Source organism: Hippopotamus amphibius, chromosome X, assembly GCF_030028045.1.
Source record: "Hippopotamus amphibius kiboko isolate mHipAmp2 chromosome X, mHipAmp2.hap2, whole genome shotgun sequence".
Taxonomy (NCBI): Eukaryota; Metazoa; Chordata; class Mammalia; order Artiodactyla; family Hippopotamidae; genus Hippopotamus; species Hippopotamus amphibius.
In genome coordinates, this window is record NC_080203.1 from 73,119,261 (window position 1) to 73,137,803 (window position 18,543).

General features: G+C 37.3%; 1 protein-coding gene across 2 annotated transcripts in view; it reads left to right on the forward strand.

Annotated features, from left to right (window-relative positions):
- ZDHHC15 (zinc finger DHHC-type palmitoyltransferase 15) overlaps positions 1-18,543 on the forward strand; it is a 169,652-nt gene that overhangs the window by 5,528 nt on the left and 145,581 nt on the right. Inside the window, exons 2-3 of one of the 2 annotated variants that reach the window (XM_057717993.1) lie at positions 7,284-7,310; positions 9,118-9,207. In XM_057717993.1, the coding sequence (XP_057573976.1) occupies positions 9,198-9,207 (10 nt within the window). In that variant the 5' untranslated portion in view covers positions 7,284-7,310; positions 9,118-9,197. The remainder of the gene's footprint in view (positions 1-7,283; positions 7,311-9,117; positions 9,208-18,543) is intronic. The other variant, XM_057717992.1, reaches the window with a different exon arrangement.

An 18,543-nucleotide genomic window follows, 5' to 3' on the forward strand; every position in this document is an offset into this window, starting at 1 on the left:
TGTCCCATTGTTTCATTTATCTGTTCCTCTGTACCACAGTTGTTTTGATTACAATACCTTTGTTTTAAATTTTGAAGTCAAGAAGTGTAAGTCCTCCAACTTTATTTTTCTTTCATAAGACTGTTTTGGCTAGGGTCTCTTGCAATTCCGCATGAGTTTTAGGATCAGCTTTTCCTCTTCTGCAAAATGGTCATTGAAATTTTGATAAGGATTGTATTGAATCTGTATATTGTTTTGAAGAGAATGTCATCTTAAAATCAAGTTTTCCAGTCCATGAGCATGGGGTGGCTTTTAATTGATTTAGGTCTTGAATTACTTTCAGCAGTATTTTGGAATTTTAAGTGTATAAGTCCTGAGCCTCCTTGGTTAAATTTATTTCTAAGTATTTTATTCTTTTTGATGCTATTATAAATGGAATAGCTTTCTTAATTTCCCTTTCTGATTGTTCATTGCTAGTACATTTGGGAATGAAACTAATATGGAGTGTTGATCTTGTGTTCTGCAACTTTGCTGAATTTGTTCATTGGTTCTAAGAGGGGTTTTTTGGTAGATTCTTTAGAATTATTTATACCAAGAATCATATCATACGCAAATAAAATAATTTTATTTCTTTTTTCCAATTTGAATGCTCTTCTTCTTTTTCTTGCCTAATTGCACTGGCTAGACCTGTCAGTACAGTGTTGAATAGAATTGATGAAAATCGACATCCTGACCTTGTTTCTTTTCTGAGGGAGAAGATTTCAACCTTTCGCCATTATGCCCCTTATCAAGTTGAGGAACTTCCCTTCTATTCCTAGTTTCTTGAGCATTTTTTTTTGGTGAAAGTGTGTGGAATATTATCAAATGCTTTTCTAGCATCAATTGAGATGAATGTGTGGGTTTTTCCCCTTCATTCTATTAATGTAGTATATTACATAATTGATTTTTATGTGTTGAATCACTCCTTACATTTCTCGGATACATTTCATTTGATGATGTTTTGTAATCCTCTAATATGCTGTTGAATTTGGTTTGCTAGTAATTGCTTGAGTAGTTTTACATCTATATTCATAAGAGATGTATGTAGTTTTCTTTTTTTGTGATGTCTTTATCTGGCTTGAGTGTCAGGATAATGCTGGCCTCATAGAATGAGTTAGGAAGTGTTTTCGTTTTTTTCTTTTTTTGAAAATAATCTTTAATGAGAAACTTGAGCTCGCTTTCACAAACTTACTTTTGAATATCGGGTTTTATATTTCAAATGGCTACACATAAATCTCAATCAAGATTTTAATAGTTAGCATTGGAACACATATGTTCTAGCAAATGACAGAATAATGTCTTTTATTCCTCAGCTGGCAGGAACTTCCCCTTGCCACAAGCCAGATTTTATATAATTAGATCAATTTAAGTTGTTCTTTAAGGGTAAGATGATTATTTAAATCCAGCAGTTTTCTTTTTCATTCATTGACAAATATAATATTTTATGATAATGTGAATGGATTTAGAATGCAGTCAAGTTTGATCATATTATTATTTCTAAGTAATAATGAAGATTTTCCTTAAGCCAACACGAATGTTATGCTATTGGTTTTTAATCATTTTTAGGACTCATATATTAGTCTTGATTAATGTCACCAGTAAATCACATTAACCCCACTTATCCAAAGAACTGCATGAAAACATACGAGGGTAAGTCAAAAATTATCCGCACTCTGGTTATATTAAAATTTCCGTTGGCTGCACTGTCTTATCAGCACTTTCTGTTCAAGGATACTGTCTCCCCAGTCACTGCTGTGCAGGTGTGAACGTGTTACATCAGTTAATTTGTAACTGCGGTACTACGAGCAAAAATGGATATCCCACCTGTGATTTGCACAAAAGAAGAGCAGTGTGCAGTGATTCATTTTTTGTGGTCTGAAGGTGTGCACGTCTGCACACTTCTGCCCACACTGTCGATACCCTGCAAAAACTTTGTTTTGAGGTGTTAAAGCATCCTCCCTATAGTCCTGATCTTGTTCCATTGGACTTTGACCTGTTTGGTCCCCTGAAAGCAGCCCTATGAGGGTGAAGATTCACTTCTGATGAAGAAGTGAAGACAGCAGTGCATTCGTGGCTCACAACTCAGCCTAAAACATTTTTTAATGAGGGAATATGAAAGCTTTTTGACAGATGGACAAAGTGTATTGTAAAGCAAGGAAATTGTGTCGAAAAATGATGTATTTGTCTATCCTAAAAGTGAATTAAAATAAATTCTACAGCCAAAGTGCTGATAATTTTTGACTCACCCTCATATAAATGTGGATAAACAAAGTTTATGAATTCTCTTCAATTTTTTGTAAGGTGGGAAGGAGTCATGGGAGGGAGGGGATGTGGGGATATGTGTATCAATACAGCTGATTCACTTTGTTGTACAGCAGAAACTGTTGTACATAAATACAGCTGATTGACTTTGTTGTACAGCTATTATACTCCAATAAAGAGCTTAAAAAAGTCTGCTTAGATTTTCTCTTCTTTGGTTAGTTTTAGTGGCTTCTGTGTTTCTAGGAATTTATTTCATCTAGGTTATCTGATTTGTTAGCATAAAGTTGTTCCTGTTATTCTATTATAATCCTTTACATTTGTGAATATTCTCTGTTAATATCTCCACTTTAATGTATGATATTAGTAATTTGAGTCTTCCCTTCTTTTTTCTTGTCCAGTGTAGTTAAAGATTTGTAAATTTTGTTTTCTTTTCAGGGTCCCAACTTTCAGTTTCCAGAGTTCTGCAAAAGTTGATTCTGACAGTTTTTGCCACTTCATTCATGGCTTTTGGGGAAGGACAAAACCCTGGATTTCCCTACTCTGCCATTTTTGGTGATTAACAAAATTTGAGATTAAAATTAAAAGGTCCAGGAAATAATTCTACTGAGAATCTAGAAATTCTTCAAAGAGAGTCAGAAGAAATGAAAACTGATAAGGCAAAAAACCAGAAGGAATAGTTTCTAGAAACCAAATTTCTATAGAAGTAAAAACTATCCATTTAAGCTTATTTGAATCATGGTATTCTCATATCAAAAATAGTTTTATAACTCATCCATATATGAAACAGTCAAATGCATCACACTTGAGTACTAAAATATCATATGAAATATCTAAAATAATTCCAGTGATTCTTAAGCCTGGCTGATGATCATAATCACCTGCTAAGTTTTTTTGTAATCCACCCAGAGATGTGTTATATGAAGGGGGCCCTAGAATCTATATTGCATCAGTTCCCTAGGTGGGTATTAAAGTCATCTAGATTTGGGAATGAATGCCGAAAAAGTAAATGAATGGCTAGTATGAGTAACTTTTTCAGAGGAGTAAATGCAGACAGGCATGATTAGTTTGCTTTCAACAAGTAGAGCCTAATGAGAAATGTATTTAGGTTCTCCATTTCAAATTCTAATCTCTCTCCTAACCTAAAGTCTAAGAAATATCTATTGGAAAAAGTGAGTATCAAATATATTCATTTTGACATTGAATATGTGATTTTGAAACCATTCTATATAACTTTGGGATCAATATCATTAATGATTTTTAAAATAAGACTTGTTTTGTCCCAAACTATTGTAAAACCTAACCTCACTGAACAGTTTACCTTTTTCAGAAAAATAATAAATAGCTAACAATAATTAATTACCTATTATGTACCAGGCACCCAAGTACTTTACATATATTTTATAATTTAATTCCTATAACAACCTTATAACATAAATTAATTTATCCTCATTTTACAGATGAAGAAACTGAGGCACAAAGAGATTAAATAATTAATCACAGAGCAAGTAAGTGGCAGAGCCAGTATATGAATACACATCAAATTATATTCTAAACATCACTACAATACACTCCCTCTCCAAATGAGTCACTAATTAAAAGAGAACTTCATGCTGTAACTGACAACTCATCTCATTTAGACTCATATTTTCAGCCTTTCCACTCACCTTCCACAACTCCTTTTGAGCTTCACTGTCTAATTTGGTAGCCACTAGCCACACGTGGCTATTAAATACGTGAAATGTGGCATGTGAATTGAGACGTACTGGAAAACTTAAAATATGCACCAGATTTCAAAAATTTAATGCAAAAAGATATATGCAAAGTATATAATTAATAATCTTTGTGTAGATAACATGTTGAAATGATATTTTTGATATGCTGGATTAAATTATATTATTAAAGTTAACCTCACTTGGTATATTTTTAAATTTTAAAAATGTTCCTACTGGAACGTTTAAATTACATGGTTTGCGTTATGTTTCTCTTGGACAGCACTGTTCTAGAATTTCTTCAGTGACCTTGGACTACATTGTTTACCATCCCCATATGATCCCAAATTAGGCTTATTCTACCAATACCCTTCTGTGAATCCTAAAATGTGTCTACTTAAAGGAAGTCATGAGATATGCTTTGGTTTGAAACTAGTTGCCTATGATGAAAAGCCCTTGCATATACTCCACCCTTCCATACATTTTCTGCATACTTGGTTGCAAAGAATGAGTAAATAGGTAAGAAAAAAGATGAGAGAGTGAAAGGTATTTGATGATAACCCCAGTCACTTAACTTGCCGGTAGTGAGCTAAACTCTGAAGGAACAGAGCAGGTGTGTAATTACACATATCACCATATCACTCTATAATCATGCATGACAAGTTACCCATAGTATGGCTAAGTGTACACTTACCTAAGAGATTCATGATAAAGGATTCATTTTGGAAAAGTTTAGTCATTTTCATTTTAAATATGACAAGTACCTTAGTCTCTTCCTTTAATAATGCAAAATACAATATTAGAAAAATACAGGAAAGGCCAAACTACCAAGATAAGTGCCACAATATTTTAGAATAAAGACCACCTTTTTTTCCCTCAAAAGTATGTAACTTCTAACAGGGAATTTTACAGAAAATATGTTTCCCTTAGACTTATTGGCTCTGTACAGATTTTAGGAGTGAAAAGGACTTTAAGAGTCAATTTCAATACCTAATTAACATCTAACTGTCCTGTAGTACGTTTCCAAGTGTTTATAGTGGGAAACTTACTCCTTCCCAGTTCTGCCAGTCTAGCTGCTCATTGTTATCATCATCATCATCGTTATTTTTTATTAAACTGAAATGTGTTGACCTGCAGCTTTTACTCATTGATTCTATGTCTGCCCTCTGTTCTTGGATCATATAAACCAATCCCACTTGCACATGATGGTCCTAAAATTACTTAAAGGCAGCTATCCCCCACCTGGAGACTTCACAGATTCCCATTCATTTTTCTGTATATATATTGTCTCATTACAATATCTGCAAAGCACTGGATGATCACCTTCCCTCACCCACAAATGCTGTAGCAAGTGGCCGAGCAAATTGGAGTGAGGACCTCCACTTTTTGTTTAGCAGTAATTGTTCAGCCATAGAGGTAGAAAGAGATACACCAAACAGCAATTTGTCAGCTACTCTTTATTAATATTGATCTCCAAGCAACTGTGCTGTCTCTAATTCCATTTTAAAGAGATGTTATTAACCCAATTTAGTGCCTAGTGGAACTGATGTAGTCACACAACATGTATGTGCAAAATCATGAAGTCCCAGGTTGACCCATCAAGACTTCTTGTTTCCACTTCCATTTGTCAAAGTAGAGGATGTGTGTCTTTCAATCATTCTTAAGGATTCTCTAACTGAAAAGAAAAAAAAAGAAATCGGTATCAATCTTTAGGCCAGTGCATTATAAAAAAGAGGGCATCATCTGGTCAGATTTTTAGCACAAACAAAATGGAACAGTTTTAACAAAGTCCATTCAAACAATCATTATGGGCTCCCCTGGTGGCACAGAGGTTAAGAATCTGCCTGCCAATGCAGGGCACACGGGTTCAAGGCCTGGTCCGAGAAGATCCCACATGGCGTGGAGCAACTAAGTCCACAACTACCAAGCCTGCGCTCTAGAGCCCATGAGCCACAACTACTGAGCCTGCATGCCACAACTACTGAAGCCCGTGCACCTAGAGCCCGAGCTCCGCAACAAGAGAAGCCACTGCAATGAGAAGCACACGCACTGCAAGGAAGGGTAGTCCCCACTTGCCACAACTAGAGAAAGCCTGCACACAGCGATGAAGACCCAACACAGCCAAATAAATAAATAAATAAAATTTAGAAAAAACAGTCATTACAAGGAGCATTTTTAAAGACGCAACAAAAATAGACCTGCAAATAAAGAGAAGTTGTGACTAATGAAGAACCTGAGGAAATAACCCCTAGAATATAGTCTCATTCTCTGGGTTTTTCCCCTTTTCTGATCCTTAAGAGTTTACCATTGTGTATGAAAACCACTTTAATAGCTTCTCAAGATTGAGAGTTATGCCTTTATAATTTCACTTTACCTTAGCACTTAGTACAAATGCACACAGATGTTGTTGGTGAGTGAAGACAGACCCCACTTTGTACAAATGACATTCTGAACAGAAGTTACATGTGTATCACAGTAAGCCAACAAGGAATGGTTGGTGAAGGTAGACATAGTACATGGTAAAAGCCCTGCAAACTGGAATATAGTCCCAAGTCCACTACTAGCTTGTTCTCTGACCTTGGACAAATCATTTGATACTGCTCTAGTCCATTTTTCCCAACTGTAAAATGAGATAGATAAACCAGATAATCGCTAAAGGGCCTTCCAGTTCTAATATTCTATGAAATTTTCATTCAAATATAATTAATATTCATTAAGTACTTGACTTGTGTTAGATGCAATGCTAGACGGCATTTACATACATTAACTCATCTACTTCTCAAGTAACCTTGTGAGGTAGGTAATGTTATGGAAGTTAGGGAACTTACCCAGGGTCACAAAATAGTGCAACTGGGCTTCTAACCCAGAAAATCTGACATCAGGCCTGGCATGTAACCTCTACACTATATCACCTCTAAATATACAAGAGAAACTTGGTTTTTAGAGATGTTCTACCGTGAATACTTTGGGAAAATGAATAATCATCTCCTAATTTATCATCTTTTAAGTTCTTACTACTATATATAGCTTGAGTGTTTCCCATTTGTTTTGTTTTTTAAAGTCAGATTATACTTGTATTTGTTGAATGAGTAGAAATTCTTACTCAAGGTTTAAGATGAAGGAAGTTAGCAAAGAATAGAATTTAATCATCCTTGCCTTCCCTTATGTTAGCTAGCTGGTGGTTTCCTAAAGTATCATTGAATAAATTACTAAAAATTATGCTATGGAAAAATGGATTAGAGAAATGATGTTTCTAAATATCACTAATCTTGACCTTTTTCTCTCTTTTCACAGTGACTGTTTTGAGCCCAGCGGAAAAAGGTAAGCAGGTATTATAAATTGTTTTGGTCAGGGCTGTATCCCTCTTTCTTTCTAAAAGTGAATTACAATAAAGCCTATAAATTGAGCAACTTTCCCAGGAATAGACTGAGGTTAGTGGAAAGTTTAGGATAATAGTTTTTAGGAAGCTTACCCAGAGATAGAGCAGAACATATTCTTAGTAGCTCCTCTGGCTGTAGGACAGGAATTTGAAGTTATCAGGATTTATGATAGAAAAGGGCACAGGTAGCCACTCTGTTTGCCGTAGTAACCCTGGGCCTTCTCTTGGCTTATCACTATTGTCCCAAGTACCTTGCCTTTCTGCCCAATTCATCCCCTCTTCAAGGCATAGGGTAAGGGCCCCACAGGGGGGCTTTTAAAGGCTAAGTCCTTCACCATCACAGTTCCAATATATTTGCTATACTACTCTTCACTCCTCACCCCCATCTTGGCTTGATCTGCAATTTATACTACCATTCTAAACAGACTGAGGCATTCTTCATTAAAAAATGTTTAAGCTAAGCATGTATCTGAACAAGTCTTTAGTTTCACATTATTTTATCAAGTATAACCATAAGTATCCATATAGCCACTTTTAATTCTCACTTCATGGGAATTAATTGTTGTAATTCATTAACTACCTAGCATTCATATTATGCTGTTTTAAAGCTCCAGTTTGCTATTACTCATTTAACAGAGGTGTTGTCTATAGAGGCAACAGAGCAGAGTGGTGAGAACACAGTAGATCATAGTAGTTAAAAGTATGAGTTCTGGAGCTGAAGTGTCTAAATTCAAATCCTGGCTCCACTGCTTCCTAGTAAATTATTTGACCTCCTTGTGCTCACTTTTTCATGTGTAGAATAGAAATAATAATAATACCTATTTCATAGAGTTATTATGAAAATTTAATGAGGTATGCATGTAAAGCCCTTAGAACAGTGGTGAATAAATCACATACTGATGACTCATTAAATGTTTGCTACTTTTGTTACAGCCTTAGAGCAAGTCTTGAGTTGCCTCTTATTGTTATGGATGGTTCTTAAAGTCAGAGATCATCTTCTGTATACATATATGAAATATTTATAAATAAATGTCATTTTCCACAATAACCTTTCAAGACAAGTTGGGTGGGGGCTTCAATGATGCTCCATCATAATAGGAATAATGACAATAATATTGTTATTATTATTGGAAACTACAATTTATTGTGCAGGGTACCCTGCTCAGTAGTGTGTGTGTGTGTGTGTGTATAATCTTTCAATATTTACATCAACACAATGATGTAGACATTCTTATGTCCATTTTATTGAGAAGGAAACTGAAGTTTAGAGAGGTTAAGTACTTGTAACTTATCCCAGGTCATCTATCTAGTAAGTGGTAGGATTCAAACCCAGAACTGCCTGACTTCAAAATCCATACTGTTAAGCAAACCTATACTTGTTCTTTTACTTTTCAGTTTACATCTCCCTCATTTGCTTAGTTGACCTCCTTACTCAGAAACTTGATGCTCAAATGATCATTTTCCTAGTGCCAAAAGTAGCACATTTTCATTTCTTTGCATGTTACCAATGAATTCAACCGCACCAGTATAGAGCATCATTTGTAAGCCAAACTCAGTTCAAAGCCTTTCTAATAGCATCAATCCAGTTACCAGAATCTGAGCTCTTTAGGAGACTGTTACCACAATGTATGACTTTAAGGTCTCTCTGACTCTAGAATTCTGTAATTCCAAAGCACCTCTCTCCTGATAGCTCTTAAATTTATCAATACACTAAAGAATAAGATTAGATTTTGCTTCTTTATTCTACAGTGGGGCATAATGGGACAAAGCACAGGATTTAGGGACAGAAGATCTGGGTTGGAGTTCCAGCTCTATCATTTACTAGCTCTATGAACTTTGGTAAGTAACTCAATTTCTCTGAACCTCAATTTCTGTAAAATAAGGCCAGTTTAATAACATCTTACAGATTTATTGTAAGCTAGCAGGAGTAAATGTATATAGGAGTAAAATATGCAGCATTAAACTGCTTTGTAAATATTAAGTATTAACAATCTCAGTTGTAACATTTTTTTATATGTCAGGATTCTCAAGACAGTAGAATCCATAAACTAAAATTAGATTCAATTGTAACCAGAAGTTTGAAAGTTAGACTTGAAAAGAACTTCTGAACACTAGGGCATGTTGCTAGCAGATGCTGTGAAACTTATTCAGAAAGTATCAGGCACCCAGCTAACTGGCATGAATCAGTGAGCCTTGCCTAGAAGCAGACCAATATCTGAGGTCAGTTCTAACCCTGTGAATCTGTAACTTGTTTCCAATTATACTACACTATTAAATTAGAAAACAGTACAGCATATGACTGCCAGTAGGAACATTATTTGACATAAGCAAAGAAAATATAAGGGACAAAGAAATGAAAGCCTCAAATCATGTAACCTTTCATTCATTATTCACAGCTTAAGAAAACCATAATCAAAAGATTTTCCATTTCTTGTCTGCTTAATGGTTCTTCTGGGTTGAAGAGTGTCCCTCCAAAATTCGTGTCCACCCAAAACCTGTGAATATGAATTTATTTAAAAATAGGGCCTTTGCAGATGTAATCAAGTTAAGATGAGGTCACCTTGGATTAGGGTGGACCCTATGGCTGGTGTCCTTATAAGAGGGAAATTTGGATACACAGATTCAAACAGAGAGAGGACAGCCATATGAAGACAGAAGCAGAGATCAGAGTTATGTTGCCACAAAGGAGCACCAAGAAATGCCAGGAATGGCCAGAAGCTAGGAAGAGGCAAAGAAGGATCCTCCCCTGGAGCCTTCAGAGAGAACATGGCCTTGCCTATACCTTAATTTCAGATTTCTTGCCTCCAAAACTGTAAGAGAATAAATTTATGTTGTTTTAAGCCACCCAGTTTGTGATACTTTGTTATGACAGCCCTAGGAAACTAACACAGTTCCTGATAAATTTCAATCTCTAATGCACTGTTACATAGCAAATTAGCAGGCTTTGGTGTCAGATGTACCAGGGATCAAATCTTGACTTTGCCACTTATTATATATATGACCTTGGGGAACTTAACGTAAGTTTCACTTTCTTCCTTTGTAGACTGGAAATAACAAAATGATTGTTTGGTGCACTAAATAAGATAATATATGTAAGTCTCTTGGCATAGTGCATGGCATATGATAAGTACAAAATAAATAGTGGTAGATACTATTGTTATTAACATTGAAAAGGACCTAAAAGATCCTTCTTCTAAAAGGATAACATATTTCAGGACTATAATTCCTACTACTACCCTTGTAAATATATTGTTAAAATCCTTGCACTCATATTTAGTAAGTAAGACAACTGAGACCCAAAGAAGTAAAATATGTTGACCTAATCATGCTGATTCTGGTGCACAGAAAGGACTAAAGCTCAGATCATCTGAACCACAGTGCAGAATATTATATATTATGCCATCCTTGATTATACAGGACACAGAAATTCTTCTTTTTTTAATGTCCACTTTTATATTTTATGTATTCTTTAAGCTCTTTATTAGAATATAATTGCTTTACACTGTTGTGCCAGTTTTTACTGTACAACATAGTGCAGCATTGAACATTGTGGTACATGTTTCTTTTTGGATTATGGTTTTCTCTGGGTATATGCCCAGGAGTGGGATTATTGGATCATATGGTAGTTCTATTTTTAGTTTTTTAAGGAACCTTCAAGTTGTTTTCCATAGTGGCTATACCAATTTACATTCCCACCAACAGTGCAGGAGGGTTCCCTTTTCTTGGCACCCTCTCCAGCATTTATTATTTTTAGATTTTTTGATGATGGCCATTCTGACTGGTGTGAGGTGATACCTCATTGTGGTTTAGACTTACATTTCTGTAATGATTAGTGATGTTCAGCATTGTTTCATGTGTTTGTTAGCCATCTGCATGTCTTCTTTGGAGAAATGTCTATTTAGGTCTTCCGCCCATTTGTGGATTGGGTTATTTGCTTTTTTGATATTGAGTTGCATGAGCTGCTTGTATATTTTAGAGATTAATCCTTTGTTGGTTGCTTCGTTAGCAAATATTTTCTCATATTCTCAGGGTTGTCTTCTTGTCTTGTTTATGCTTTCTCTTGCTTTGCAAAAGATTTTGTTTCATTAGGTCCCATTTGTTTATTTTTGTTTTTATTTCCATTATTCTAGGAGGTGAGTCAAAAAGGATATTGCTTTGATTTATGTCATAGAGTGTTTTGCCTATGTTTTCCTTGAGGAGTTTTATAGTGTCTGGCCTTACATTTAGGTCTTTAATCCATTTTGAGTTTATTTTTGTGTATGGTGTTAGGAAGTGTTCTAATTTCATTCTTTTACATGTTGCTGTCCAGTTTTCCCAGCACCACTTATTGAAGAGGCTGTCTTTTCTCCATTGCATATTCTTGCCTCTTTTGTCAAAGATGAGGTACCCATATGTGTGTGACTTTATCTCTGGGCTCTCTATTCTGTTCCAGTGATCTGTATTTCTGTTTTTGTGCCAGTACCATACTGCCTTGATCACTGTAGCCTTGTAGTATAGTTTGAAGTCAGGGAGCCTGATTCCTTCAGCTAGGTCTTTCCTTCTCAAGATTGCTTTGGCTTTTCGGGGTCTTTTGCATTTCCATACAAATCATAGAATTTCTTGTTCTAGTTCTGTGAAGAATGCCATTGGCAATTTGATAGGGATTGCACTGAATCTGTAAACTGCTTTCGGTAATATAATCATTTTCACGATATTGATTCTTCCAATGCAAGATCATGGTATGTCCCTCCATCTATTGTTGTCAACTTTGATTTCTTTCATCAGTGTCTTATACTCTTCTACATACAGCTCTTTGCCTCCTTAGGCAGGTTTATTCCTAGGTATTTTATTCTTGTTGCAGTAATAAAAGGGACTGTTTCCTTAATTTCTCTTTCTGATCATTTGTTGTTAGTGTATTGGAATGCTAGAAATTTCTGTGCATTAAATTTGTATCCTGCTACATTACTAAATTCATCGATTAATGCTAGCAGTTTTCTGGTAGAATCTTTAGGGTTTTCTATGTATAATATCATGTCATCTCTAAAGAGTGACAATTTCACTTCTTCTTTTCCAATTTGGTTTTCTTTTATTTCATTTACTTCTCTGATTGCTGTGGTAACACTTTCAAAACTATGTTGAATAATAGTGGTCAGAGTGGGCACCCTTGACTTGTTCCTGTTCTTAGAGTGAATGCTTTCAGTTTTTCACTATTTAGAATGATGCTGGCTGTTGGTTTGTCATATATGGCTTTTATTATGTTGAGGTAGTATACTTCTCTGCCCACTTTCTAGAGAGTTTTTATCCTAAATGGATGTTGAACTTTCTCAAAAGTTTTTTCTGCATCTATTGAGAATATTGTATGATTTTTACCCTTCAGTTTGTTAATATGATGTATCACATTGGTTGATTTGTGTATATTGAATAATCTTTGCATTCCAGGGATAAACCCCACTTGATCATGGTGTATCATCTTTTTAATGTGCTGCTGGATTCTGTTTGTTAGTATTTTGTTGAGGATTTTTGCATCTATATTCATCAGTGATATTGGCCTGTAATTTTCTTTTTTTTGTGACATCTTTTCCTGTTTTTGATATCAGGGTTATGGTGGCCTTGTAGAATGAGTTTGGGATTGTTCCTCCTTTTAGAAGATTTTGAGAAAGATAGGTGTTAGCTCTTCTCTAAATGTTCGATAGAATTTGCCTGTGAATCCATCTGGCCCTGGGCTTTTGTTTGTTGGGAGATTTTTTTTTAATTAATTAATTTATTTGTTGGCTGTGTTGGGTCTTTGTTGCTACGTGCAGGGTTTCTTTAGTTGTGGTGAGCGGGGCCTATCTTCGTTATGGTGCGTGGGCTTCTCACTGCCGTGGCTTCTCTTGTTGCAGAGCACAGGCTCTAGGTGTGTGGGCTTCAGTAGTTGTGGCACATGGGCTCAATAGTTGTGGCTCACGGGCTTAGTTGCTCCGTGGCATGTGGGATCTTCCTGGAGCAGGGATTCAACCCGTGTCCCCTGCATTGGCAGGTGGATTCTTAACCACTGCACCACCTAGGATGCCCAACTTGGGAGATTTTTAATCACAGTGTCAATTTCAGTGCCTGTGTTTGGTCTGTTCATATTTTCTATTTCTTCCTGGTTTGGTCTTGGAAGATTGTACTTTTGTAAGAATTAATCCTTTTCTTCCAGGTTATCCAATTTATTGGCATAGACTTGCTTGTAGTAGTCTCTCATGATCTTTTGTATTTCTGCAGTGTTGGTTGTTACTTCTACTTTTTCATTTCTATTTCTGTTGATTTGCGTCTTCTCCCTTTTTTCCCTGATGAGTCTGGCTAATGGTTTATCAACTTTGTTTATCTTCTCACAGAACCAGCTTCTAGTTGTATCGATCTTTGCTATTGTTTCCTTCTTTTCAGTTTCATTTATTTCTCATCTGATCTTTTGATTTCTTTCCTTCTCCTCACTTTGGGGATTTTGTTCTTATTTCTCTAATTGTTTCATGTGCAAGGTTAGGTTTTTTACTTGAGATTTTTCTTGTTTTTTGAGGTAGGATTATATTGCTGTAAACTTCCCTCTTAAAACTGCTTTTGCTGTGCCCCATAGGTTTTGGGTCATCGTGTTTTCATTGCCATTTTTTTCTAGGTAGTTTTTGATTTCCTTTTTGATTTCTTCAGTGATTTCTTGGTTGTTTAATAGCATATTGTTTAGCCTCCATGTGTTTGTATTTTTTACAGTTTTTTTCAGGTAATTGATATCTAGTCTCATGGCATTGTAGTCAAAGATGCTTGATACCATTTCAATTTTCTTGAATTTCCCAGGGCTTCATTTTTTTATATAAATTTATTTATTTATTTATTTATTTATTTGGCTGTATTGGGTCTTTTTTGCTGTGCGTGGGCTTTCTTTAGTTGTGGTGAGTGGGGGCTACTCTTCGTTGTGGTGCGTGGGCTCCTCATTGCTGTGGCTTCACTTGTTGCAGAGCACGGGCTCTAGGCGCGTGGGCTTCAGTAGTTGCAGCACATGGGCTCAATAGTTGTGGCTCATGGGCTCTAAAGTGCAGGCTCAATAGTTGAGGTGCACGGGCTTAGTTGCTCTGTCGCATGTGGGATCTTCCTGGAGCAAGGATCGAACCCATGTCCCCTGCATTGGCAGGCGGATTCTTAACTACTGCGCCACCTAGAAAGCCCCCCAGGGCTTCATTTTTGATCCAAGATGTGATCTATCCTGGAGAATGTTCTGTGTGCACTTGAGAAGAAAGTGTATTCTGTAGTTTGGGGATGGAATTTCCTATAAATATCAAGTTGAGATGATCTGATGTGTCATTTAAAGCCTGTGTTTCCTTAATTATATTTTGTTTGGATGATCTGTCCATTGGTGTAAGTGGGGTGTTAAAGTCTCCTGTTATTATTGTGTTACTGTTGATTTCCCCTTTTATGGCTTTTAACATTTGCCTTATGTATTGAGGTGCTCCTATATTGGGTCCATAGATATTTACAATTGTTATATCTTCTTCTTGGATTGATCCCTCGATCATCATGTAGTGTCCTTCCTTGTCTCTTGTAATAGTCTTTACTTTAAAGTCTAATTTGTCTGATATGAGTATTGCTACTCAGCTTTCTTTTGACTTCCATTTGCCTGGAATATCTTTTTCCATCCCCTTCCTTTCAGTCTGTATGTGTCCCTAGGTCTTAAGTGGGTTTCTTGTAGACAGCACATATAATGGTCTTGTTTTTGTATCCATTCAGCCAGTCTTTGTCTTTTGGTTGGAGCGTTTAATCCATTTACATTTAAGGTCATTATTGACATATATGTTCCTATTACCATTTTCTTAATTTTTCTGGGTTTATTTTTCTAGGTCTTTTCCTTCTCTTGTGTTTACTGTCTAGAGGAATTCCTTTAAAAATTGTTGTAAGGCTGGTTTGGCGGTACTGAATTCTCTTAATTTTTGCTTGTCTGTACAGCTTTTGATTTCTCCATCAAATCTGAATGAGATTCTTGCTAGGTAGTGTATTCTTGACTGTAGGTTTTTCTTTTTCAAGACTTTGAGTATATCATGCCACTCCCTTCTGAACTGCAGAGTTTTCCCTTATATGTTATTTGTTGCTTTTCTCTTGCTGCTTTTAATATTTTTTCTTTCTGTTTAATTTCCATTAGTTTAATTAATATGTGCCTCAGTGTGTTTCTCATTGGGTTTATTTTGTATGGGACTCTGCACTTCTTGGACTTCATTTACTATTTGCTTTCTCATGTTGGGGAAGTTTTCTGCCATAATCTCTTCAAATATTTTCTCAGACCCTTTATTTTTTTCTTCTTCTCGTACACCTATGATTTGAATGTTGTTATGCTTAAAGGTGTCCCCAAGGTCCCTGAGACTATCTTCCATTCTTTTTATTCTCTTTTCTTTTTCCTGTTCTGTGGCAGTTATTTCCCCCATTTTATCTTCCATCTCACTTACTCGTTCTTCTGCCTCCATTATTCTGCTGTTTATACCATCTAGATTTTTTTTATAAATTTATTTACTATTTATTTATTTATTTTTAATGGCTGTGTTGGGTCTCCATTGCTACACACGGGCTGTCTCTATTTGCAGAGAGCATGGGCTACACTTCATTGTGATGCATGTGCTCCTCATTGCTGTGGGCTTCTTTTGTTGCAGAGCACAGGCTCTAGGTGCGTGGTCTTCAGTAATTGAGGCACATGGGCTCAGTAGTTGTGGCTCACAGGCTCCAGAGCACAGGCTCAATTGTTGTGGTGCATGGGCTTAGTTGCTCCACAGCATGTGGTATCGTCCTGGGGCAGGAACCGAACCCACGTCCCCTTCATTGGCAGGCTGATGCTTAACTGCTCTGCCACGTAGGAAGTCCCATCTAGAGTATTTTTAATTTTACTTATTGTATTGTTCATTTCTGCTTCTTTGCTCTTTAGTTCTTCCTGGTCCTTGTTAAATGTTTCTTGTATTTTCTCTATTTTGTTTTTGAGATTTTGGATCATCTTTACTATCATTACTCTGAATTTCTTTTCAGGCAGTTTTCGTATTTCCTCTTCTTTTATTTGGTCTTGAGGGTTTTTATTTTGCTCCTTTGCCTGCAAGATGTTTCTTTGTTTTCTCATTTTGTCTGATTTATAGTATTTGCTGTCTCCTTTCCCCATGTTGCCTAGTAGTAATTCCTCTCGTCTCTGTTCTGTTTGGCTTGAGTTATCCAGTACTGGAGCTTTCTGGCCTTTGTTTGGATTTGGAGCTTGGTGTTGAGAATAAGACCTCTGGGAGAGTACTTGCTCATTAATATTCGATGGGGTCAGTAGTTCTCTGGTGGTCCAACCTACTGGACTCAGCTCTGCTGCCTCAGAGGTCCAGGTTTGACCCCCAGCTGGGGCACCAAGACCCTGGAAGCTGCACAGCATGGAGGATAAGGAGATAGAAGGAGAGAAAAGAATAAAAGGGGGGAAAAAGGAAGAAAGGGAAAGGACAGACAAATCCCCAAGACTGGTTGTATAAGCAACTCTGATCAGTCAAAATCACACAAGGAGATGTGCTCACTTGCAATTGCAAAAAGACAAGAAGAAGAGAATACAAAGAAAAGAGGGAACAAAGAAAACAAAGAAAGGAATACTCATACCAATAAACAAGCAAATCCATATACAAATATATACAGTAAGGATTAAACTAACAAATACATAAAACCAGAAACAAGTCAAACATACCAGGAAGTCCTCCAGTACTTCTAGGTAGCTCTCTGCACCTGCTGTGTAGAGGACTGTGGAGAGCTCAGGCAGTGATCTACTATTAGTCCTGTGTGTATTTGCCCCCACAGTCTACAGTTGCCCCCTAAGTCTGCAGCCTCTATTGTAGAAACACTCATCTGTTCAAGTGATCCACAGATGCAACCTATTGTGGGTATTAAATCTGCTCCTCCTATGGCTGTTTCCCTTTCTCTTCTTTGGTCCTGCAGCCCTCGGGGATCAGTTTTGGTTTTGTTCCCTTCTTTGCATATGGGCTGCTCTCAGGAGTCAGTTCCCTGCCCATGTAAGAAGGGAAGAAGAGGGTGATAGCTGCTCACTTGCAACTTCAGTTCAGGGAGAGGGAGCGATATTGCAGTCTAATTGAAATTTGCGGGAGTGCTTCCAGCAGCAGGGATTGGCATGAGCCTGAGGTGTGCCTTACATTCTCCCAGGGAGGTTGGTCCTGAACGTGGGACTCTTGTTATTGGTGGGCTTCATCTACTGCCGGGAGGGTGTGGCCAATGACCTGCCTTACACACAGGACCGTTGGTGGCGGGGGTGGCACGCAGTGGTGGCAGGCTCTGTGTTTTGATTTAGCAGCCACAGGTCACCAGTTGTTCCTGCACAGGCACTGCTCTGCAGACTGTGACTTCACCTAGCCACAAGCTCCTCTTGAGTACCCAGAAACAAAGGTCTTCTGTCTCTCCATCAGGCCCAGGCTTTTCCCTAAACTCCCTCCCTGTGCCGCACTTTCCCACCAGGCTGTTTTCATGCATCCAGCCCCAATTCTCTCCCTGCTGTGTTTTCTCTGAAGCCCAAGCCTCAGCCCCTAGCCCCCACCACCACCACAGGTGAGCAGACTAGCATTTCTGGCTGGGGAGTGTGCTTGAATCCTCCATGCAGGAATCTTTCTGCTCTGCTCTCTGCACACCTGTTGCTCTCTCCTCCGGGGGCTTGGAAGCTCCCCGCCATCTGTCCCCACCAGTTAGGGTCTCCCTAGCGTGTGGAAGCTTTCCCTTCTTCCCAGCTCCCTCCCAGAGGGGCACAGCTCCTCAGGATTCCTTTGTCTCTTTTTTCCCTTTTGTCTTTTCTGCTACCCAATTATGTGGGGATTTTCTTGCCTTTTTGGAGGTCTGAGGTCCCCTGCCAGCATTCACAAGGTGTTCTACAGGGCCCTCTCCACAAGTAGATGTATTTTTTGATGTGTTTGTGAGGAGGAAGGTGATTTCCACATCCTCCTCCTCTGCCACGTTTACTTTCCTGGACTCAGAAATTCTTTAAAACATGAGTCCATATGTTCTTCCATAGACTATAGTAGAAAATACAGTAGTAATGTATTTATTTTGCTTTCATAAGAGTTTTTTGCATGGATAATCTCATTCAGCATCATACTGTCTATATTTTGAAGATCTTGAGTAGAAGGTTTTACCTCCTCTACCTCTGAAATGAGGATATGGTATGAGCTACAGGTTAGGAATTTGGTA